At 36.5% G+C, this 26,860-nt stretch overlaps 1 protein-coding gene across 2 annotated transcripts in view; it reads left to right on the top strand.

Annotated features, from left to right (window-relative positions):
• LOC111504788 (uncharacterized) overlaps window positions 1–26,860 on the top strand; it is a 90,210-nt gene that overhangs the window by 31,741 nt on the left and 31,609 nt on the right. For both annotated transcript variants that reach the window (XM_074177472.1, XM_074177471.1), the window contains exon 2: window positions 26,266–26,474. In XM_074177472.1, the coding sequence (XP_074033573.1) occupies window positions 26,266–26,474 (209 nt within the window). The remainder of the gene's footprint in view (window positions 1–26,265; window positions 26,475–26,860) is intronic.

Below are 26,860 nucleotides of genomic sequence, written 5' to 3' on the forward strand. Positions count from 1 at the left end.
TATAGAAAACAAAGTTATGGGTGTTGAAGATATATGTTTCTGCCCGACAAAATATGACAATAAATAAAAATTGATACCTTTAAAAGATATTGTTCCCAGTTATTTAATTTCACTTGATACGACAGGAGATAGTTCAACAAAAGTTATACAAAATGTCTCATGTAGGGCTATGAAATTTCTAGAGGGAATGAATTGTTATTGACAATACAAAACACATGTTTTTTGAATTTGATGAAACTGCTGAAGCATTTCATTTCGTTTGATGATTTATTAAATAATTGCAACGGATGAGTTCTAATAAATTTTTGAAAAGGTGAACAAAAAATTCACAAATTCATACCTAGACCTGATATTGCCAAAATGCTGATTTTTCTAAAGATGCGACGGCAGTTTGAAAATACTACCAATGACCCTTTGCTGAATTTTGAATATTTCAATTAGGTACAAATTACTCTTACAAAATATTGTGCCAAATCTAATTGAGGACTCAAAATTAGCAAAATGAATCATTCTGAATGATGTATCTCTCAAATATTTGCTTACAACTTCAATACTATAAAATAATTTTTTGAGATTTTTTCCTAGAATACTCATGTGTGCACGCCAATGAAGGTAGATGATCATGAAATTAGACTCCCTTTCATTTCATTTTGTTTCCCAGTGTCTTTATCGTTGATGATGTTTGAATATTTGGTTGTTTTTGGAAAAAGAGAAGGTTTTGTTTCTTCTTTATTCAATATCAAATAATTTTTCATGAACCAGACCATTCATCAACTCATTTGATTTAATTATTGAACCTGGAATATGTTTCTCTGATATAAACAAATTCGTATCATCTGCATAATTACTAATCTGATGAGAATCATTATTTTTCTCATTGAAATTTCAATAATATTTTTCATGAAGCATTAAATAAAAAAGGCCCAGTTATGCATTCCTGTGGAAAGCCTATATTATTTTCCTTAGTATCTGACTTGCCAATTATACTTTCTGAGACGATTTTAACATTTTGTCCGCTGTCACTTGAATAAGATTTGAACCATTCTGAAGCATAATATCTTATTCCATATCTTTTCAACTTAATTGGTCGTATGCTTCAGAGAGATCGAAAAAAATTCTAGTGGTGAATTTCTTTTCTCAAATGCATTGCGATTTAGGAATATAGGCTTTTACGGATGGCGTCAATGTTTTGGTTAATTTCTAGATTTTGCTGTACAATCTTCAAACGTTTCAACTGCATCTTCAGTGGCGTGGTTGAAGCACTCTTCTTGGTGTGAATTCTCGATGATGAACCAATCAAAGAATTGCTAATGATGAAAAGGACCAATTTCAATGTCAGTTTTTTATCCTGAACCAAAATGCATCTTCTGAAAGCATTCCAACTGAAATTATAACATAGAGATTTTTTGACCCAGTTCCATACAGCGAAAAATCCAAGTTATAAAATTGTCAAAATAGAGGATTATTTCAACTTCAAAGCGAAATGGGGCGATAAAAAATGTCATTTTGCAGATTTTCTTCAAGACCAAAATGAAAATTTGCATTATGAAACCCCTCTAATTTCCCTTTAAAGTGGATAAATCATTACTAGTATCAGTGAGAAAGCCTTCTTTTTATGAAATATATAAAATATAATAAAATATAAAATATAATTCCAAAGTTATATGAAATCAATAAACTAATCTGTAATATGAAACGGTCCTTTCAGGACTACCTTCAATGTATCCTTTCGAATACAGACCTGCAGAGGGTTTCGTTTCCTGAAAAACCCCTCTATTTGATAGTAATTTTATACAAGCGTCAACATCCATGATTATATTCTCACACCACATAGATCAAGTAAAAACAAACGTGTAATGAAACAGCAGACAGTTCTTGTGTTCAGAATGTTAACGAGATGCAGATCAGATGTGGATACAGTTGTAACTAGGACATAAATTACGCAATTGAAGCTACTTCAGGAAGAGAAAATGTAAATGGAGATAATTTGGTATGACTCGTAAACAACATGAACGATCAGATAAATTTGCCGAGTGTGAGGAAAATGCAGCTGCCTTCATAGTGTTGATGAAGGAATTGATGTGAACTCAACAGAAGATTGGTAAATAACTGTTGGACTGAAAGTAGGTTGACATAAAAAAACAAATTTCAGATAAAATTTGATTTCATTTTCGATATCATTTTTATAGTTGGATTTGTCTTCAGCTTCACAATCGCCCTCAGTTTCATTGGTATGACTCGTAAACAACCTGAATGATCAGATAAATTTGCCGAGTGTGACGAAAATGCAACTGCCTTCATAGTTGTGATGAAGGAATTGATGTGAACTCAACAGAAAATTCATAAACAACAGTTGGACTGAAAATAGGTTGACATAAAAAAACAAAATTCAGATAAAATTTTCGATATCATTTTTATAGTTGGATTTGTCTTCAGCTTCACAATCGGCCTCAGTTTCATGGATTACCTGGGAACAGGAAAAATTCGCTGGGGGCTAGATCTGCAAAATACTATAAATGAGAAAGCAATTTGAAGCTCCATTCATGCAATTTTGCCATGGTTTTCATGGATTTGTGTGTAGTTCTTGTACATGTCCGGTAAGAAATTGAAGATTTTTCCACTGTGGTATTTGTATGAGTGTTGACCGATGGATGATTTTGTTGCGTTAACTTGTAAATCACCCGTGATTTAGTGAGGGTATTATAATCTTGTCTAATTGGCCGAAGTGTCATTTTGTTTTTGTAGATATACAAGATTGAGTTGTACATGTATATTTGTCTGATATTGAGTAGCTTCGACTCAATATAGTCATTTTTTTGTGTTACATGATTTGAAGTATTTTTCTTTGTAGTACTTCAACTGTCTTGACGCGGATATCTGAAATACCACCCCAGCTCAGTATAGCATACTGGAGTCCAGATTGTACTAAGGCGTAGTATATTATTTTGAGGTGATTGATATCGAGGATAGATCGAGTATTTGGATTCATGTAGTATGTATCTTTGCCATTTCGAGATCTGGGTAATATGTTCATCCCACCCAAGATGAGGATCCATTGTAACTCCCGGGTATTCAATTTGATCTGCTCGTGAAATTTCCAGGTTTTTTTTTGTTGATCATTCAGTATTAGTTTATCATAGTGTGGTAAATGACTTTCGTAGCTTGCGAATGGCAGGAACTTGGTTTTTACAAAGTTATTCGTAAGTAACTCGTGATCGAATCAATCTTTTGATGTTCCAATTTGATTTTCAAATTTGCTTTTCAAACTACTCCAATTTTCTTCAGTGTGAAGTATGGCCGTGTCGTCAGCAAAACTGTAACATCTATTTCCACAGTTAGTAGGCTGTTAATATATTTTGAGAAGAGCATGGGTCCAATCATAGTTCCCCGTGGTATACCATAGATAATATTTCCCTTTGTGAGCTGACAGTATTATTTATTTCAACCATTTGTTTTCTACCAACCAAATAACTTCTGAAAAGTTGTAAAGTATTCCCCAACAATGATGACACGATCTTTTTGGAATGTCACTTCTTCAACAGTTGAGAAACTGGCTTGTTTTAAATTTACAGTGAAATAGCAAGTGAGGACAACCACGGAGAGGTATTCCAACAATATTTATGGAAACATCCATCACTCCGTTTTAAAAACACGCGTAGTGATGTCTCTTTCCAGCAACTATAAGAGACCTGTCAAGCGTGTTTTTTATTTAGAATTCAACAGATGATTCTTACAGTAGCAATAATGAAACCCATCCATTTCAACTTTTTAATTAATTTTCTATTTTAGTGTTACCGACCGAATGCACATTGCACAGGTGTGAATGCTAAGTAATTTATGCTCTTTCGTTTAATTTATTTTACTCCAGATGTTCCAGAGACAACGAAATTCTATAATTATGCTTTAGCACAAATGATTAATTTACGAGACCGCCTCTCTATAAATAACGAGGAATGCGTCTAGATATGATGATCTTGTAGTTGGAGAGCTGGCTTCAGAAACGTTCAAGAGTTTTCTGGGTCTAATATCTTTGGATTAAGTGATTTGAAGTGATTCAGTAATTTTCCAAGTCTAGAATTTTCTAAATCAAAAATTCAAACATACCACATCTGCTTCAGATGTGGTAGAACCACATCAGTCGGTAGTTCTAGCAATAAAAAAAAAATTGAATCATTTATGACGGAGATGAGTATGGCAGTATTCCAGGATGGTTCTATTCCATTGGTCCGAAAATGACACTCGGTATACCCCAAGGTTCAGTTCTTGGACCTTGGATCATTAACTGTCATTGTACTGATCCGCCTTCGCAGGTATTTGACAGTCATACAAACGTGTTCGCTGGTGATACTGCCATGCTTATATCAGATCTTGTTGCTGAACAACTCATCAAATTAGAAAAGATTGCGGATGAGTGAAATTTTATTTTGGTAGAGATGTTACAGAAAATATTTGTGTAATTGATGAACTTTTCGGCATCTGAGTTGGGATAATCATATTTATTGCATTTATTCAAGTTTAAATGAAGCGTTCTATACTACGAAATAGTTGCGACCAAGTTTAGTTAACTCTGCCATGTCGTATTCACATCTCAATCCTGCTTTGCCTCATACTTTGAGGCAAAGCAAGAGCCTTCATAGCACAAAAGAGAATATTCAAACTTCCATTCAATATAGATTATCAAAAAAATTGCCGACCAATATTCAATATTCATCGTGTATATAAATATATCTAATTATATCTTCTTTAGATATATGATGGAATCGGCCGATACTTGATGAAAATCCATAACTAACGTATTACAAAAACACTTTATTGTGAGATTTTTACTAAATTGTTTTACAAAAACGCAACACGTGTTTCGCCATACAATGGCTTCATCATGGCATTATCATACATAATTCCTCCACACACCCGTACCAGCATAAAGTTGCTGCATTCAATGGTATGCTTCACAGATTATTGAATATTCCACTGTCTGGTAGGGATTTCCAGAAAGAGCTGAATTTGATCAAACAAATCGCGATTAATAACGGTTATGAGGTAGATATTGTAAGCTCCATTCTTTCCAAAAAACGACAAAAGCAAGCCATGGATCTGGTCTACCCATATTCAAGATGCGATAACGTTAGTTATAAGACATTGACATATGTGGGTGAACCAAACAGGAATATTGCCCGTTTTTTGAAGAAAGAAGGCGTAAACGTAGCTTATAGAACGAATAATAACCTAAGTAAATTTATTAAAAACAAGAAGGACAAAACTTTGGTGTCGGATAGATCAGGAGTATATAAGCTGACTTGTGGCTCTTGTCCAAAACTTATATTGGCCATACAGGAAGAACATTTTTCCAACGAATTAAAGAACATAGGAGTAGTTTTGTAAATAGAAAGACCAATTCCACATTTGCAAACCATCTTTTAGCAGAAGGACATGAGTTCAATCATGAGTACGAGGTGTTACATTTAGAAGAGAAGAGTTTGAAACTTAATCTTCTAGAATGTTTAGAAATCAATAGATTCAGGAATTCGGGTAATTTACTGAATGATCAATTAGAACTCAATAACTCTCCGTTACTGAATATTTTTTCAAATGTGGAAAATGGAACATAAGTGCAGGTAATTTAATTCGTTAGAAACTCAGGTAAAATATCAGCTACTTAAAATTCAGGTACTTCGTTTACAGGTACTTTGATTTCAGGTACTACATAAACTATATATATATTTAGTATTGAATGTGTAGAATTAGTTGAAAGACACGCCAGATGAAGCCATTGCATGGCGAAACACGTGTTGCGTTTTTGTAAAACAATTTAGTGAAAATCTCACAATAAAGTGTTTTTGGAATACGTTATATCTTCTTTGTTTTCATGTAGAGTTTCTATGCTATTCAAATCATCTACATTTTCACTTCTCGAAAAAAAACATTCCAAAAACTATTATTGACTGAGCATTTGTTATTATTTTCGTAATTTCTCTTTGTGTTTTTCATTTTGCATTTTGACCTGTCAATGAATCTTGTTTTCCTGAAGTTCAACAAATATTATATTACTATTATAGTATCATCATTATTATTATTTTTTACTACGGACCGTGTCTTCGAAGCTCGGATGCATTCGGGATGGCGCGCCAGCATTTTCGACCAATGACAACTCCCCACTCCGTGACATGGGTGATCATTGGGTCCCAGAATCATATGCCCCAAGCATACACAATGAACCAAGAATGACAACCGTCTGCATTCGTCCGGCTGAGACTTCTGCCTCCATGAGGCATCATTTTAAGACTCGAAAGTAGAGAAGGCATCAATATCGTCTTGCTCTGTTGGACAAAAATAACTACATCAGGTTTATTAGCTTGTATGAGCCTGAGAGTGAGGTACTCCAACTGTCAGCTTGATAAACTATAGTTTCAATACAGATTATAGGTCACAATAGGGAATGTTTCTCCTGACAAAAATCAAGTAGTTTTCATAAAAGAGCTCTGAAACAACGCATTTTAAAGTTATCATTTCAACCGTTCTCTTTAAGAATTATTCAAATACTTAAAAAAGAGAAATGAAATAATGCATTCAACATTTAAAGGGATTCGTTTCTATTTCACCATTTGGCAATATCGGTTATAGCTGGTAAAGGACAATGAATCTGTTACCTGTATGAGACAAACAAAGATGACATATTTCAGAGGCGTGCTGTTCTGTTTACTTATGTTCCGAGTTCCGAGACATTCTGTGACATATGACATTTTGTGCACCTAACCTATCTTCCTCTATATATAAATGAATAACAAAACAACTGTTGTTCATGTGGCCTGTGGAGGTGGTATTGAACTACAATTTATATTTTGCCTTAATTGTTGATTTATAAAGATGATTTCCCTTTTTTAAAGTGGAATATCTAGGTACGTATAAATCATTTCAACTTGATATATACGCTGTTGCCAATATGTGAATTAAAAACAAATCCCTTTAAAAATTAAAATTCAACATTTGAAACAAAAATTTGAATACTTTTCGAAGTGAATTTGAAAAACTCATGAATTAAACTCAACTTTATTTTGTTCAAACTTGCATCTGCTGTAATAACCCAAATTGAGGAACATTCCCCGTTGATATCAAAGACTTTGTGAACTTCTTAGGTCCAGGGGCCAGAAATGCTGACTCTAAGTAACTCTCAATCAGTAAAAGTTGACCCAATCAAAAATATCAGCCTTCAGATAACTCCTGCACATTCTTGATGTCAGCGCGTGGACTATTGAGAAAATGCTTTCCAGTTTGGAAGAACAACTGCGAAAATAAACATCAGCAGTTGTTCTCAATGTCAAGAGAACAGAATGGAAATGAGTAATTGAAGAATTTTGTTTGTTATGAAGAATAACAGGGCTTAGATTCACACTGTTGAAATAACATTCACAAGATTTTTTTTTGAGAAATACAGAGTTTGTTTTTGACATATATACATTACGGATGTTGTAAAGTGTCCACTTCATGAATAAAATTATTCATCAGTAATGACTGCATTTAACAGCGCTTCCAAAAAGTAATGAAGGAAATATATAAATTGATAAATGCCTCAAGGTTCAGTACTGTAACTTTCATTATTCACCATTTACATCACTGTCCCATACCAACCCATGCTATCTGTCAATTGGGTACTATTTGCGGATGACATTATCTTGCTGAACTCTGGCAGAATATTTCGTAATTTACTTTTGTAACCAACTCAACCGGGTGTGTTCATGCATGAAATGCGTGTTGTGTGAAATGCTTTTTGCGATTTTGTGGAATGCTTAGTGAAAAACTCTACCTTGCAGGTATCGAAGAATGTGTACCTTCACGGCCAAAGATAACTGTATGAAAGCTATTTTCCGGAATTTATGGCCATGGTCTGCAGGCTTTCATGCCTGACGTTTTGTCTACTACTGCGGTAGAAGATGTGGTAACGGTCGCGTTGCCTACACGAGATGCAATGAACATCAATAAAATCTGGCTACCTGTCCTTGAAAGTACACAAACAAGGTCAGGCAATCCAATAAGGAGAAACCAAGCAATGCTCACCCATAATAATATAAAACCAGAGTCAAATATCATCATCGTAGTAACTGCTTTCGAAACAACGGAAACAACAACTCGAGTACCAACTGCGATACTACGACCGTTCACACATCGCTTTCGATATTGTTTACCGCAGTAGTACACGAAATGTCAGTCATGGATACCTGCAGACTACGACCAAAAAACTCAGAAAATAGCTTTTAACTTGGTTTTTTAGAGTCTGTAGTGTCCGAAAAGAAAATCTCGATATTTTATCCGTTTCTCCCGACAGTAGCTGAAAACTCCACGACAAATATCGTCTTGTTTTGTTGGTTAAGAAGGACTACATCAGGCTTATCAGATTGCATGAGCCTGTGGGTGGGGAACGAATGGTTCCAATAAATTCAGCACTTCTTATTTCCCATAACGGATTCAATATCTCCTGAGGCGTAGGGCACCATCGGTGTCTCATCAATACCGTAAGAGTGCCCTAGGTGGTAATAAAGCACTCCTAGGGCCGCGTCGCTGAATATAGGCCGAGACCGCATATGCTGGATATGCTGACAGCAAGTGCATGTCATATCAGGAACCTGTATGTCTCTGAAAAAACACTCTCACTTGAGAATGTTCGACCTTTGTGAAGTATTTATTTTAAAATCCACTTTTGAATTGTATCAATATTCACCAAATAACAGTCTTTAACTCCTCCCCATCCCATTATTCAGACAATTCAAACCGAACAAGTGCAGAAAGTAGGGTTTTCAAGTGTTTCATGTCTAGGAAGTTTCTGAGATGATGGAATTTAAAAAGTGTACCTCTTATCTTTCCTACTGTTTCTTTTATACAGTGTGTAACAACGGAAACTTAACAGAGCCGTTTTTGAATATAAAAAGTGAAATTTTTAAAAAAAGCTCGGACAAGTCGATTTCTAATTAAAGGGGGACATCTTTCAGACTAATCAGATTTTTTGTAGTACGCACATCCTCGTAGGGGTGCGTCCGACGACCCTTATTCAGATAGGGAAGTAGGTCGAGTGGCACCTTGTTTTAAAGGTCTTTCGAATACTTTTACATCTCTGTTAATAGAAAATTTTTGTAACGATTAGTTTTCGAGATAATTTGAAGATTTAAAGGTATTTTTATTGAGTTCAATTCTTTTTGAAATGAATCAAATTGTTTTCAAGGTACAATTTGCTTTCAGAACTTTCATGAAAAAAATAAATTTTTGTTTTTTATGACAACTGCTAATACGTGTCCATTTGATTTCGTAAAAAAGTAAGAATTATTTGTTTATTACGAGGAGATTTTTTCGGGTGATGGAGTTGGTTACCACCCTTACATTTTAGGTAAATTGAGTGGCACCTCCTCATGAAGGTTGCCTTTTGACGTGGATATTTTATGCTTCTGATAAAAAAGTGAATCATACTTGAAACTTACCTACACAACGAATACAACCTGCTGATTTCCTTGAATGCTGATTACACAGAAAAGTTTATAAAACTGTTTTAGGGTTGGTAAATCCCAATGATTGTTTTTAAAGCACACACAAAACAAGTAACACCTAATAAGGGTAACTCACATAGGAAATTTAGAGTAAATGTCCAAAATGTGCGCAATTTTGCTCCATGCAACAATAAAGATCTTGTTCGAATTTTGCTCTTACATTATTCAACGTCTCAGGAGTTTTAGCTCGGCATTCATCAATAATTCTACGACGTAATTCATCCAAATTGGCTGGCTGTGTAGCATCAACTTCAGACTTTGAATATCCCCAGAAAAAGTAGTCCAGTGGTGTTAAATCTGGTGATCGTGCTGGCCATTCAATTGGACCTCTTCTGCCAATCCATTGTCCTTCAAAATGATTATTCAAAAAATTTCGAACCTGTTGGGCATAATGGGGTGGTGCACCGTCTTGTTGAAAATGGATGAATCCATCTTGACATCTTGTATGATGTTCAATTATTTGAACTATACGAGGTTGTATTGCCTCTTCAAGAAGTTGTAAATAAGAATCACCGGTTGAATTTTCATCAATGAAAAATGGACCTATAATATGATTGCCTAATATTCCGGCCCAGACATTCAACTTTTGGGGATGTTGGGTATGTATTTCTGCGTATTGTCTTTGGTTTTCATCCGACCAATAACGGCAATTGTGACGGTTCACGCAACCATTTAAATAAAATTAGCTTTCGTCCGAAAAACAGATGTTATAAAGCAGCTCGGGATTTTGCATTAATCTCTCACTCATGCTCTCACAAAACTCCTGTCTTCGGTCAAAATCATCCTCACTGAGTTCATGAACAAGTTTAATTTTGTAAGGATGGAATTCGTGGTTTTTAAGGATTCTCCATGCACTCATATGGCTTATTCCGACAATTGCTGATAAACCTCTGGTACTTAACCTGGGATTGGCGATGACTTGACCAATCACTCCAATCGCATTATCGTCATTCACTACCCTTCTCTGAACCTTTTTTTCTTATTCAAAACCGAACCTGTCTCCCTAAATTTTGTGACCAAATCGTGATTTCTGCTTAGAAGTTTACCAGGGTTTTCTCGTTAAATAAAATTGATGTTCTATTAGCATTTTGGTCGTTGCCAAAAAATAAAGCAATAACTGAAACCCTTTCAGCAGTAGTGTAAGGCATTTTTAAGCAAATAACACTACACGACCCGTTTAAACAAAACAATCGAACGATGTACTAATGAAAACTGGAAGAAGAGGAGTGGGTATTGATTTTAAAAAAGGGATTTTATTTAACAAAAAACTGATAAGAAGAACTGCTCGAAAACATTTTTTTATTTAGGCATACAAGATACCGAGTTGTCTGGCAACTCGGTATCTTGAAATATGGCAATTTCAACTTCAAATTATCTCGAAAACTAATAGTTACAAATATTTTCTTTCAACAGAGTTGTAAAGGTATTCGAAAGACCTTTAAAACAAGGTGCCACTCGACCTACTTTCCCTATATAAATAAGGGTCGTCGGACGCACCCCTCCGAAGGGGTGCGTACTACAAAAAATCTGATCAGTCTGAAAGGTGTCCCCTTTCAATTAGAAATCGACGTGTCCGAGCTTTTTTTAAAAATCTTACTTTTCATATTCAAATACGGCTCTGTTAAGTTTTCGTTGTTACACACTGTATGTAAGTCCCAATGGAGGTGTCTTTCAATTGTTACCCATAGATATCTAACTGAGTCACTTCCAGTTATATAGTAATTATTGTTGATATTGAGTTGTCCAGTATCAGGCAATCTATTGGAGTATGACGTGAATAGTAAGTAATTCGTTTAATTGAAGTTAATTGTGAGTTTCTTTTGTCGAACCAATTTTCGATTGCGAGAAAATCTTCTTCCACACATAACTTGAGTTGTGCCCACGTAGATCCTGTGTACAGGATGGTAGTGTCATCCGCAAAGCTCAAAACTTCACATCTTGTATCAAGAAGGAGCAGTTAATTCAAGTAAATTTTATATTTTGATGAATGAACAATTATAACATTATTATATTGATATTGCATCATTCAAGCCATTGAAGAATCCATTGCCCAGAAAAAATCTCTCCATAACAAACAATAAATCCAGCATTGAAGAAAACAATTTATTCCATCCTCACGCCTCCCTTGATGTTGGGACAATAGAAGCGCCCGGTCAGCAGAATCTATTGTACAAAATCCGAGGGCACCCTCGAACGAAAAACAAACCCCTTGTTTCGGGAAACACCACTCCGGGCCTACTTATCTTCTTCTGACATTTTGACCCCATTCGTATGTCATTGTTAGAGCACGGTTAGCCCGACATTATGTCAACCTTTGTATTCCGTGATAAGAGGCAAGATTGCCCATCATATCGAAGCGTAAGGATCTTGTAAACAGGATATTCGGTTCGGTTTCAGCCAGTTAGAACGCACATTCTTCCGTCAAATGGACAGCGGCTCGTTTCGTTTTTACTTGCAACTCAGGGTCGTTGGGTGATGATAATCATTTTTCCGGTATCGGAAGTACATGTATTCAATAAAAAATTATTCCATTACAAACGAAAATGAATGAATTGAGAAAATTAATATTTACAATTTGGAATCGAATATACAGTGCATTCCATTTAAAATGAGCCACGCTGAATAACTTTTGGAACAGTGATTTTCAGGAAAAATATTTCTGAAATTATGAAATTATGAAATGTCTTACGAAGAAAAACAAAAAAGACTCAAACGTTCATGGGAAGAGTTTGGCGCCAGTTCTGATGATGATGATGAGTCATTCATTGATAGTGAGTGAGGATCCTCATAGTATCACTCCACTCCATTTCAAATTTGATCGTTTTAGTGCAAGGGAGTTCAAGATTATCAGCATTTATAAAAGTTCATGTTTGGTAAAAAAAATATCGAAATCAATTTATATCTTCTAAACGGTAATAGATAGGTATAGGGAAATAGTATATGAATTTCTTGACAAAATGGTAATGAATCATAATATGATATTATATACGGGGTGTTCCATTTGAAAAATCAAAGAAGCCGCTACTTTATAGTAGAAGCGACAACGGCGCTTCGTTTGAAATATTTTAGGCGTGTAGGTCATATTGATTCATACATACTGTGAAATTTTGAGGTTGATCCGTTAAATAGTTTGTCAGAGACGGCTAATTAACGCGTATCATAAAAAGAAACTATCTACAGATTTCGTGTGCTTTGTTTCATTATGTCCGGAAGGTACCTATTGTCACTTTTATAAAAGTCATTTTATGTACACTGCAATTCACTCATTACAGTTTCCATATACCTGAAAACTAAACCGATCGTCAGACTGTCCAGTAGCGGTGGGTTAAGTCGGAGGAAGCTGCGGTAGATAACCAGTAATTTAAAAAAAAAAATGATTTTATGCACTCCATAATTTTCACAGTTCACTATTCTCGAAGTATATTCAACTAAAAAAGTCGTCAGACCTTGATCTGCGGGTGGATTGTTCGTCAGTCACGTGTAGTAACGTAATCGTGAATTTTGAAAAAAAAGTAAGAGTATGCAGTCTGGAATTTTGTTAGTTGACAGTTTGTAGCATAAAAAAATAATCGTCAGACGTTATGGAAATAGTGGAAAACCCGTCAGTCGAGCAATCGAAGTGTATCTCAGCTCTCGAAAAGAATAAAGCGTGCGGCATCTTTTACGGTCCAACTGACGGACTTTCAAAAAACCATCTCTGAAAAACATTACAGGATGCATACAATGACTTTGTTAAGATAAAAGAAAGATAATAGATTCTTCATCAAAGACTGGATATTACTGGAGTTTTTTCCCAACACCAAATCGTTATTTTTAACACTTCGAAACGTGTTTCTATCACCAAGTGATCATCTTCAAAGAGGAAGCTTAAAACTAGAAACTAATGGGAGCTAACCCTATTTATGCTATATAGGTTACCCATACAGGTAAACCATCCAGGCGGACCAACCATACAGGTATACCAACCTAAATTGATTTTACAATTTTACCTTATCTATTATCTTACAATATATGTTTATATAAAACAATTTTCAGCTATATAAAAATTAATTTCACAATATTGTCTATCCAAATTTATTTTTGTAATGTGTCCTTATGTATATACGCTCTTTGGTATAGGTCCGTCTTCGTTATTCTTAATATTATTGTGTTTACTTATTTCTACAGTCTCATAGGCATCTAGTTGCCTGTTGTTAACTTGTCTGACTAATTTTAATGAACTGAAGTCTATTGAATGGTTTTGTTACAAAATATGATGGGCGACTGCTGATTTTTCAGGTCTTCCATATTTTAAGTATGCTATGTGATCCTTATATCTTACTTCAATAGATCTTTTTGTCTGTCCATAATATTTTACATCGCAGTCCTTACATTCAATTTCGTAAGTTAACGAAATAAATTTCGAAGATTGAAACGGAGTTTTAATCTTCCTCTTTGAAGATGATCACTTGGTGATCGAAACACGTGTCGAGGTGTTAAAAATAACGATTAGGTATTGGGAAAAAACTCCAGTCAAAGAACATCTATGGCTTATGCGTCGTCGCTTCGGTTCAGGTTCATGATGTTCCACCTCTTGGTTTTCCCGTAATCGTCAGCATAGACAGTGGTTTTGTTTTCGTTGATTCCGAAATTCGGTTATCAGTTGCAGACCGGGTTCTTTCAAAAAATATCGCCTCTTCAAATTGTATTTCTGCGTATTTGCTTTGGATATAAATTGAACATTTTACTCCAACAGAACTCATGAATGAAACAATTCAATACTACTTCCATCAGTATTCCAAAGATCTGACATGTTTTGTCGGTGTACTTTATATAACTCAGTCAAATAAAGTAACCCCACAACGGCCCTAAATATAATAATGATGGGAGTATTATATTTAGGGGCCTTAGTGGCTAGTTTGACATTGGTATATCGAACTATGACATCAAGCATATCTTCGGTGAAAAATAAGAGCCAACAGTTAATAGCGGTCTTTTTCTGTAGTGCAATTCCTTTCACGCCAGGTACATGGATTCAAATGTTTTCAGATCTTGTTCTAACATTTTTTCTTCTTGAGAATTTCGCCCATTTTGACTTGTTATTACCAACAAAATATCTGTTATCACTTGTATTTGAATCTGCATCATTTCGTGAGTCATCTGAAGATTCTCTAGCTTCTTCATATTCCGTCTCAGACACTGTATTTTCCGATTCGTCCCCTGCGTGTTCTGTTTCTTCTCCAGCAGCATGTTCTTCGCCTATTTGTGCGACTCTGACTTCTTCTAGCACTCCCTCATCTTCACCTTCAGAATTACTGAAGGCAAATTTTCATTTGCCTCATACAGGGTCTTCAAAAAATGCAGATACTTTGATCTCATGAAAAAATGAGTGGAACTCTATTTTTTCAAATGGAACACCCTGTATATTCCAACATTTTTGAGCTCTACATCCAATTTTAGATTAACTTTGTTCAGATAATACTATTCCTATTTTGAACCGTTTTCGAGATAAACTGTTTCAAATGGAAACTGACGTGGTTTTCTTGCTCGTTTTTTTGAATTTATCACTTATTTTGGATATTCAACTTTTTTTTTATACTTAGTAGTTTTTTTTATCTACTTTTTTAACTGTCTCAGATCAGTCAATTCGAAATTGATATGTACCTACCTTAGAAAAAGTTACAATTTGTATACATTGAGGTACTGGTCTCTAACGTACAGCAGTACACTAATATTTTTTAATAGTGTGCTTTGGAAAAATAAATAAACCAATTATTTAACGTCAGACTTTCGTTGGTGGTCTTGACTGATTATGATAGCTACCAATTATAATAGAATAATATCAAGATTAGGTTACACTAATGAAGATTTCTTGAATTTATTAATAAATTATGGTGAGTGCAATAGAATTGCAGTAGAACATGCCGAGTATTTCATGAAAGATATCCACAACTTTCGAAGCCGAATAATAATGTGATAAATCGACTACTGAAAAACTGTAGGTTGAATGGAACCTTCCGTCCAAAAATCATTCGTAAGAAGACTAAAGTGGATGATGATGACAATGGTATAATAGTTTTGGGATACTTTCATGCATTTCCAAATGCTTCTCTGCATGAGGCTGAAAGGGAGATAGGTATACACTACGTGACAATTTGTCGAATTCTTAATAAGCATAAATGGCATCCCTATAAGTTCTACTGTGTCCAACATTTGAAAGGGACTGATTTACCTCGTAGAGTGGAATTTTTTGAATGGTTACTTGTCAAGACTCAAGAGGATAAACATTTCTTCGACAATATCATATGGACAGATGAGGCCCAGATCACAAAAATGGAGTTTTCAATAGACACAACAGTCATTATTGGGCGCCAGGAAATCCCCATGTTGTCCGCCAAAGGGGTTTTCAAGAAAGATGGCAATTCAATGTATTTTGTGCCATAAAGAATGAGTCAATTTTTTATACCGAGTTTTATGATGATAATTTGAATGCATCAAAATATGAAGATTCACTGAGGAATGGAATTCAAATGATTTTAAATAATAGACCAGGAAGAGAACGTGTATGGTACCAAATGGATGGTGCTCCACCCCATAATTCTCATTCAGTCAGCGAAGCTTCAACCGAAATCTTCGAAGACAGATGGATTGGTAATAATGGACCCTTTCGTTGGCCTCCTAGAACACCAGATGGCAATCTATCAGATTATTTTGTGTGGGGTTTCATTAAAAATATGGTTTACTCTACTCCAATAACAACAATGGAAGATACGAAATCGATAGTTACAACTGCTTTTAATAGTTTGACTCCAGACTTGATCAGAAGCGCTACACATGACAATCTTTTGAAGAGATTACATGTTTGTTCAAGTAGACGTGGAGATGTGTTTGAACATATTCTGAAATACACTGACGATTAAATTAAATCATTAATTTATGGGTTTATTATTTTCAGTTCGTGTTTAAGCGTTAATAAAACTATTGTTTGAAGAGAAGTTTCATTCGATGGTTGAGGAGTATTTTAATAATTATCTTTTCATTGTATTATCTGTGACTAATTGAGAAACATCAAACGAAATCTGTTTTACAAAAATGAGTGATGAACAAGGAAACCATGTCAATTTCCGTTTGAAACAGTTTATCTCGAAAACGGTTCAAAATAGAAATACAAAGTTAATCTATACATAATTTTGTTTCAGTACACAAATTTCCGTCTGAAATGCACTCATTGACAAACTCAATTGTGATAAAGGTGTCCGATTGAACTATCGCAAAATTGAATCCTCTGGAAATATATAAGAAATATCCTTCACTTGAGAAATTTTATAGGTTTCGCTTGAAAATCTCATTTCTATTCCAACCAATAAAAGTGCGCGGACGATTTTTCAGTAGTTTTGCAGCTGAAGTGACTGGAATACCGTAAAGAAAGCTCCAGAATAGGATTGCTTAGCCATATATATTTGATCTAATTTGCAATTTAAATAGACGAAATGCACTTGCAGTTTCTTGATGTGCAAATGCAGATTCCAGGCAATCAAATCGCGAATTTCGGTAGTGAAATAACGAGTGCTCTTCAAATAAACCGGAAAATTGTTTCTAGCGTCGAGAATAAGTATGTTTGTACGAGAAAATCGATGTTTCGGAGAAAAATAATCCACGAGTGTTATGGTTATGGTTATTTGATATCAGGATAATGTTGCTGAAATGTTAAAAAAATATTGCAAGATAAATTAAATCTTAGGTAGGAGTTGTAGAAAGCCAGGTTAATTTCATTCATAACGAATTGAGAACAATACAAGTATGAGTATACTGTTCTCTCTTTGAATTGAAAGGGTATTTTTTTAGGAGACGGTAATTTTTGTGAAAGAAAGTTTTTGGCCTTCTATTTCTGAATACTGTTAGAAAAAATGTGGGAATCTTACAAAGAAAGGACGGAAGCATAATCAATTTCAAAAATTGGCTTTATACAAAGATGTGTGTAGTAACTTATAGACACACATTGGGAAAAACGTCTTCTCAAAACAGCTATTTTCATATAAACATTGAATTGCACAAAAAACATATAATTTTATTTGAATCATTCCTATTGAAAGTCAGACTGTTCTGTTCGGGGTACCACAAGGGTTCATTTTTTGCCATTACTAGTTTCTCTCTACATACAAGATCTCTATCAGTATTTAAAAAATTGTTACATTTGGCATTATGCTACCGATACCCAGTTTTATGTACCTTTCCAAAACGAGAATATATTAATTGCTGTGAGTGGGTTAGAGTATGATTTGCAATCATTGAATGATATTTTTATGGCATATAATGTTTTGCTTGGTTTTTGGGTTTTGCAGTTACAATCTCCAAAAGTTTCAACTGCAACTGCGGTATTCATCTTCAATGGCGTGGCCAAGGTACTTTTCTAGACCTATCAACGGATACGTCTGACATATCAACTGATACAGTTGATACGTCAAGAAGAGTGCTTCGACCACGCCATTGAAGATGAATGTCGCAGTTGCAGTTGAAATGTTTGGAGATTAAAACCAAAGTAGACTACGGCGCAACCAGGAAACCGACCAAAACATTGACGCCAGCCGTGAAAGCAATCATTCCTATATTATGGCACATAACCTCAAACTCCATAGGGCAAAGTCCTTCGTTTCAGTTCTTGAATCTAAGAAAAAAAGAGAGAGTGCTAGTTATGTGATCAATATAAAACTCAACAACGAAATACCTTCACAGGTTAATGTATGCAAAAATTTTGGGCTTTATTTTGATTCTGATCTATGATCTCACGAACATGTCAGTCATATCTGTCGAAGTTCCTACAATGTTCTTATATAGCTGTTTTCTAATATTCTCTCTTCTGAGTTGAAGCTGATCTATGTTGATTCTGATCTATGATCTCATAGACATATCAGTCATCTTTGTCAAAGTTCCTACCATGTTCTTGAAAAGCTGTTTTCTAATATTTTCTTTACTAAGTTGAAGCTGATTTATGTTGATTCTGATCTATGATCTCATAGACATATCAGTCATTTCTGTCAATTTTTTTACCATGTTCCATGTTTCCTAATATTCTCTCTTCTAAGTTGAAGCTAATCTATGTTGATTCTGATCTATGAATTGATAGACATATCAATCATCTTTGTCAAAGTTCCTATCATGTTCTTAAACAGCTGTTTCCTAATATTCTCTCTTCTAAGTTAAAGCTGATCTATGTTGATTCTGATCTATGATCTCATAGACATATCAGTCATCTCTGTCAAAGTTTCTACCATGTTCTTAAACAGCTGTTACCTAATAATTCCTCTTCTAAGTTGAAGCTGATTTATGTTGATTCTATCTCTGTCAAAGTTCCTACCATGTTCTCAAAAAGCTGTTTCCTAATATTCTCTCTTCTAAGTTGAAGTTTATTCATATTGATTCTGATCTATGATCTCATAGATATATCAGCCATCTCTGTCAAAGTTCCTACCATGTTCGTAAAAAGATGTTTCCTAATATTTTCTCTCCTGAGCTGAAGCTGATCTATGTTGATTCTGATCTATGATCTCATAGACATATCAGTCATCTTTGTCGAAGCTCCTACCATGTTCTCAAAAAACTCTTTCATAATATTCTGTGTTCTAAGTTGAAGCTGTTCTATGTTGATTCTGATCTATGATCTCAGAGACATCTCAGTCATCTTTCTCAAAGTTCCTACCATGTTCTTAAACAGCTGTTTCCTAATACCCTCTCTTTTAAGTTGGAGCTGAAATTGTGTCTTTCATTTCCTCAAAACTGTCATACTGTTACTGTATTTCTGGTCCTACAATCTCACAAATTGATTCATTTCGACTCCAGAGGATTGAAATTTCCTGGTAACTATTATAGATTCAACTCGTATCATTGTAATTCCATATCCTGCACTCATACAGGTCCAAATTTCCAATTTTTTTTTTTTTTAAATGATGACATGAAGTTTAGATCATGCCGTTAGAAATTCGGTTTTGGAGACGACATGAGTTCAAAGTTAATACAGACTACTAGAACATAAAAGTCTTAGAATCTCCCGCCTTCTCATACTGAAATCATCTATCTTTTCCACTTTAATTTTTGCATACCTGAACCCAATACCTGCTACGAATAAAACCGTGAAGATTAGCGACGTATAATTAAAGTTCTTGCGACGGAAAATTAATCAGAGTCAGACGCGCCGTTCTAATTGAAATTTAATCCTTTCTGTAGTCTGGATATTCATTACAGCTCATTCGCCATTAACACCTGACAATCACGGAAATAACATCCGTCCGCGTTCCGGCTGATTTTAATTGGAGCACAATTGGTGTTCAGGGAAGGGGGGGAAGAGATTTGATGCAAATTGCATGCAACTGCCGATAGATGAAACAAGTTCCCTTTTAGGATTTCAAATTGCTATTTGGAGTGGCCGAGAAAAGACCTTTCCATGAAATTGGATGATTCAAGCGGAAAGAGGACGAATAGAATTACAATGAAACAAGATGTGATGGAATTCTCCCATACTTGATGATAATCAGTGATAATTTATTCGAGTAACACTTTAATCGGAGTTCATACTATCTCTGTTTGTCTGTTTTTCCGTTAATCAGCTGTCGCCACCATACGAACGACAGCTTTCAGAAGTTGGGAAACTTGTGCGAGCTGAGGACTAACGAGGTCCTACCTTTCAATGTGTGATCCCTAACACGGTTGCAGAATCATCTTAGCTTAAAACAGATAAATTATCTCGAGAAAAATATCTGGTCAAGGCAGGAATCGAATCCACGGTCTTCCGATCGTGAGTCGGGCGCACTACCACCGCGGCCAATTCCACAACAAGACTCCTGACTCCTGAAGAAGCCATTCCATTGTGAAACATAATTTTCAGCGAAAAATCTCACGATAAAGTGTTAATAGTAATAATAACAAAACAACTCTTTAACAAAAAAGCTGTTTGGATGTTTTCAACTCATTTCTATCTGTATAGGTATTCTAAAAAGCAAAGAAATACCCAAAAAATTTCAGAATGTCAGGTTATTTTGCAAAGCGCAAAATTGTATAATTAAAAATGGTTTTCTGGGTTAACTCAAAGTCATAGATAAATAGGTACAATTTCATTTAAATTACTGTATTTGAATGTATACAGGCCATAACCTGAACCGTTCGATCGTCTTCGGTTTAGTCAGGATAGAGCTCGGCTCACCCTTTCGGTTGGCGTTTGTCAGGAAAACAAATGGGACAAAACTGAATAGAGGTAGGTAGGTAGGTAGGTCTGAAGTGAGTGGGTCTATTCAACCGTCCACCGCAACCCATGAGGGTTTATTGTGGCTGACAATATTCACACTCGGCCAAATAAACTCAGCTTCTTAACGAAGCCGATTAGTTTGTCTGGTGAGTGGTCTTCCAGGTCAGATGGTGAGAGTACGGATCTGCCGAACTCAAAGAACCTGATTCGGTCCCCAGCGGGGCAGGCACAAAGTATATGCTCTGCAGTTTCATCATTTTCCAGACAGAGGCGACACACACTGTCTTCCGATAGTCCAAGTCTCTGTATGTGATGATTTAAATGACAGTGACCTGTTAGAAGTCCTGTTAGACATCGTAATTCATCCCTACTGTAGTCCAACAACTGATTGGAATCAAGCTTCGAAAGATGAATAAACGCCTTGAAGTGAGCCATTCCTGCCAGATTCTGCCAGAAGTCCATAACTCTTCTTGCCATCCAGGTGCTAAGTGTTTGTTTGGCAAAGCTGAAAGCGATGCCAATGACAGGTTCTGCTCCAATGAAGACGCTTGCAGCACCCTCCTTTGCGAGAGAGTCAGTCCAGGCCAGTATGGCCAGGAATTCAGACCAGAGTCAATCTGTTCAGTCTTCCTATCGAGGAGAGTCTTCTTTGGCAGTTTGCTACCAATTTAGACGTCGATCAGTGGAAGCCAAGAGCTTCCAACGCCGCTTGACTGTCCGAGAATATTTTTATCGACTTGTGAGTGAGGTTGGATTTATCCAATCTCTCCGCAAACAATTCAATAGCGTAAATTTCCGCTTGGAATACAGTCGCATAAGTTCCTAGGCTCCTAACTCTGTCCTGGGTCTGCGACTGAAAACACCTGCACCAGAACCGAAGCTGTTTTTGATCCACCCGTGAACCAACAACTATCTGCTCTTAATATTTCCTTCTCCCGCAGGATCCAGTCTTCTTTACTCGGGAATAGTACTTTATAAGGCAGTTCGTAGTTGATAGTTAAAGGCATGAAATCAGAGATCATTTCCAGAATGCCAATGTCAACCAACAGTCTGTTGCACTCTGCATTGAATTGATTTGTGCAATTGTGCACAAGTCTGTAAGCAATCCATCTAGCCTCTGTTTTCAGAAAAATGTGAAGAGGAGATACGTCTAGAAGGATCATCTCCATGGTCTCTGACGGTGTGGTACTGATAGCACCACTGATAGCTGGAAAAGCCAGTCTCTGTAAGCCAGAGAGCTTCGCTTGGGCCGTTTCCTGTAAAGCCTTCGGCCACCAAGCAATTGCACCATACGTGATCATTGGTTTGACAATCATCACATAAATCCAATGGATTTGTTTGGGACCTAAACCTTCGACATGTCCATAGAGACAGTCTGGCTTTGTATAAAGCTTTTTCCAAGTGAGCGTTCCAGGTAAGTCTTTCATCAAGGACAATTCCAAGATATTTCACCTCCGTTCCGAATGGAATGACCACACCATTGAGGGAAAGTGGCGTTAGATCGTCCAATTTCCTCCTCTTGGTGAAGGGGACCAACACAGTTTTGCTGGGGTTGATAGACATCTGCTCCCTCAGGCATCAACTGTGAACAACTTCCAACGCGCTTTGGAGAATATTACAAGCTACCCTTTCTGGAGTGGACCTTGCCAGGATGACAAGATCATCTGCATAAGCTTGCAGATCAACTTTCCTTCTGTAGTGGGCATCAAGCAGACTATCCACCAGGAGCGACCACAGAAGTGGAGATAGTACCCCACCTTGAGGGCAGCCCTTGGTGACCCTGAACCTGATAGCCTCGCCTTGAAGAGTCGTAGTTGCAGTTCTGTTTACTAGCATGGCAAAGATCAAGCCAGTTATGGTCGATTCTACACTCTTTCTAGCCAGAGACAACCCTATAGATTTAGGTAGTGCATTGTCAAATGCTCCTTCAATATCAAGAAATACAGCAACCGCAATATCCTTGTTGTCAAGGGATTGGGAGATTTTCTAAATGAGGTTGTTTATTGCTGAATCTATCGATTTGCCGGTGGTAATTCAGTGGGGATGCATATGATGCTACCCTCCTGATATGTCGTACCGATTTGGGGTGTGAGTCTCTCCGGCCAACTTTAGGTATATATACCACCCTTGCTGCCAACCAACTGGGTAGTATATAGTTCCACGCCAGACTAGCTGAATGGAGGTGTCGGCATTAAAGTCCTCAGACATTAGTAGCGCCTTTCACGGTATGCCCCTACCTAGCTGGGGTGAGTGGATGAAAATATTGTTTTTCCGCTAACGGGCGACATGAGGCCCTCATACGACAGAGTCTCGGGGCCTTTGGAATCGGGAGGGGTGGTCTACATCATAATATATAGCTTTCCTAACTAACGTGTTTTTCATATCTCAATTTGATATATCTTTCAGCCTGTCCTTAATATTCTGCACCGCAGTCCTCCTTACATTTAATTTCGTAAATTCCAGACATTTCGACTTTTGTCCTTTGGATTTCCTAAAAGGCTTTGTAGTGTATGACTTGTTTTAAATACTAACTTCATACGTAGTTCCTTGGAATCCTTTCCAAAGTTCTTCGTGTATTGGTGGTATGAAACTGTATTGTTATTTTCTGTATTGTCGCGATGCACTATAAAATCCAACTCATCACGTTTGTGCTGTCCACAGTGATGTGAACTGTCAGAAATATACCTGTAAGTGCTTGTTTCCTTTCTAAATACAGTGCATTTTAATTCCCCTGCCCCTTTTATTTTTTGAACGGGTCAACCCAAAAAATTGAAACTTGCGATAATGAAATCAATGCATGACTACTTTATTTTGAAGTAAAATTGACGGATGATACTTTCAGGATGACGACTGGGCGCCATCTGGAAAAAAAATTTAAATGGAAAGGGGGTCTTGTGATTAATCATTTTGGAGCTCCTGACGAATACTTCACAATCCTAGAATATCAAGTCAATATCTTCACCTACTACAAAATGGTGGAATATTTAATAGTTTCCTGAAGACAAACACATCAATATAGATATTTCTGAAAATATTCCTTTTGATCTGCCATATGGCAATTCTAACAACCTGATGAGGTTTGTTATGTTTTTTTTAAACGGCAAAAAATATTGGTACGATAATGAACATCATTGTTCAGTTAGAATATTCTCATTTGGTTTTCCGTTTCATTGGGAAACCATATCTGTATCTGTAGAGCAGGGATGGTGAGTGTAAGCCCACAGCACTTAGGCCACATGTGACCCATTGTACATTCTCCCAAGGAGTTGTCCTCCTAGGTCATCGTCCATCTTGTCCTTTCCAGAAAGGTGGACAGCTCTCTGGGAGACACCTCCTTTATATCGGCAGGTGTAGGCCACGACTCGCCAAACACACTCTTTTATTATCCGGGCACTCGCACAGGACATGCCTGACAGTCTCATCTTCCTGTTCACACATCCTGCATAGAGGTGTGTCCACCAGCCCCATATTGTGGAGGTGTTTCGTTAGTTGACAGTGGCCAGTCAGAAATCCTACTGTTAGTCGTAGATCTTTCCTGGTCATTGCCAGATATTTTTTCGGCGCCAGCTTCCCAGGGTCGCCCAAGGTCCTGGCAAGATTACATCCTTTGATTCCATCCCATCCTTCCAAAGATTGAGCATGGGTGTGACATTTGACTAGTTCCGGGAAACCATATTGTATGACCTGTATTTATTGATAAAAATTTAACAGGGGAACTGTATTTAAATATGCTGGAAACTACTGTTAACCTTATCGTCACTGAAATCGTCGAATCAAATTCTAATGAATTCGATATGTATATTGTTCTCCAACAAGATGGAGCACCACCACATTACTCCAGACAAGGGAGAAACTATTTGAACACTAATTTTCCCGGTCGTTGGATTGGCCGTCGAGGTCCGATAGAATGGTCAGCCCGCTCGCCAGATTTGATACCCTTGGAATTTTTTTATGGGGCTATTTGAAACAATAGATATACGAAACTGAACCTGCTTCAATATTGGATATACGGCAAAGAATAATTAATAAATATTTGTAGAGATATTGACGTTATTGTGTTCAAAAATGTTCGACGTGATTTATTGGATAGGCTGTTCATGTGTCAAGAAGTTCAAGGCAACCATTTCGAGTATCTTCTCAACTGACCTCAAACTTATTACCTCATATTATGTAGTTAAATGTCAATGTATTCAGTCAATTATTAAAAGTTCTGGCACTTTGTAGTAGTTGAAGATATTGACATTATTTTCTAGGGTTGTGAAGCCTTTGCCAGGAGCTTCAAAAAGATGTATCACAAGACCCCCCTTTCTATTTAATTTTTTCCCCGATGGCGCCCTGTCGCCAAAATGAAGTATTCATGCATTGATTTCATTATCACAAATTTAAATTTTTTGAGTTGATCCGTTCAAAAATTGAAAGGGGGGACATTGAAGAAATGCACTGTATATCGTATTCTAGCTTTCCACATTGACCTCTCATTACCAAAACGTCAAAAATTAAAAGTTGCCCTCTAGTTCATATCTCATACGTGAATTTCATTGATGGAAGTCTGTTATTTGAAAACAGCGAAGTCCTTAATATTCAATTTTTTCTTATCGAATATCGCAAAACATCATACACATACCTCAGTCATTTCTTAGGGAAATATCTTGATGTAAACATAAACAGGTTAGCTTGTAAGGGGACAAGGGGTTTTCCATAGCCGTTCCCTCTTGTTGTTCATCGAAGCATCCTTCTACCTGGAAACTGTTTTGTTGTCGCTGCGAAAAGCCAAGCTATGAACGATGCGAAATCGACTGTCTGTGATTCTCCTGCACACTCTCACAGGCAGCGGTAATGTTTTCACAGATCCCGCGTGAAATGGGCGGAGCGCGCGGTAAGTTGCCCGAACTGAACATCTACTTTGATGAAACAATCGTTTGCATGTGTTTTCGAATGCTATATCTGTCCATGGCGATTTGACGAAACATTTCTGCCTCATTTTCACTAGTTATTTTATTTTTACGACCGGTTTCGGGTTTCACCCCATTATCAAGTATAAAACTAACTAAGTTTGTGAATATTAAACAAAAGTGTTTTTATTCGTTTCATTAAAGTGATGAATTTCTACATAATAAACAAGTCATCAATTACAGACAAATAATTTGACAGATGTCGTAACTCTAACAAGATGGCCGATATCAATTGTCAAATTTTGGAAGTCCCTGTTGCAGGACTCTTCATCTACCAGTAACTCAACGATATTATCATTATGAAGATCATATTTGCAATATAAAAATTTTTGTCTTTCATTTTTCAATATAATATCGTGAAACAAAATTTCATGCAAATGCTCACGATTCTCATTTCATTTCAATGTCTCCTCATCTAATATCTCCCTCAGTATTTTTCCACCATTATTATTCCGCTCTTCGTCAACTCGCGTTCGACTTACATTCAACAATATTTGTGCGGAAAAATGTCACCGGTTTTCCACGGCGTACACAACAATCACGTTTACGAGTGCATTTTCCTTTTCAGATGTTCTCCCTTTGAGAGACGTCCTCCTGACAATAGAGCCGAAAGTGGTACAACGCTCGAGTCACTCAACATTGCGCTGCTCCTACGATCTGAGAAACAACACGCTTTATTCAGTGAAATGGTACAGAGGCCGATACGAGTTCTATCGGTACACTCCCAGCGATTCGCCGAAAACGAAGGTTTTTCCTGTTAGGGGAATCAATGTCGATGTAAGTATCACAATGCAAGTTCATGATAGTTTCCAAGGTTTCAGATCTACTTGAACAGCTGAAAATGGTGGTTCAGTTGTTATAAGAGTGGACTGTATAATTCAACAAAGATTATTTCTCTCAATGCATTTGCTATGATTATTTCTTTTGGGGTGCCATCGGCACCGACTGCATAGGCCATTAGCCTCGTGTTCTGGGTAGTCAACGGTAATAACTCCCTGAGGCAGCATAATGGCTATTCATAGTCCGTCAGCCATGTAACGTTACAGAATCATCCCAGCTTCAACCAGATACATTCTCTTAAGAAGAATATCTGGTAGAGGTTGGGATAAAAGTCACGACATTGCGGTCGTGAGTCGGACGATGATTTTGTTCGCAATTATCTC

This window comes from Leptinotarsa decemlineata, unplaced genomic scaffold (assembly GCF_025532065.1).
Source record: "Leptinotarsa decemlineata unplaced genomic scaffold, Ldec_3_MD MMD2_tig00002974_RagTag_RagTag, whole genome shotgun sequence".
Taxonomy (NCBI): domain Eukaryota; kingdom Metazoa; phylum Arthropoda; class Insecta; order Coleoptera; family Chrysomelidae; genus Leptinotarsa; species Leptinotarsa decemlineata.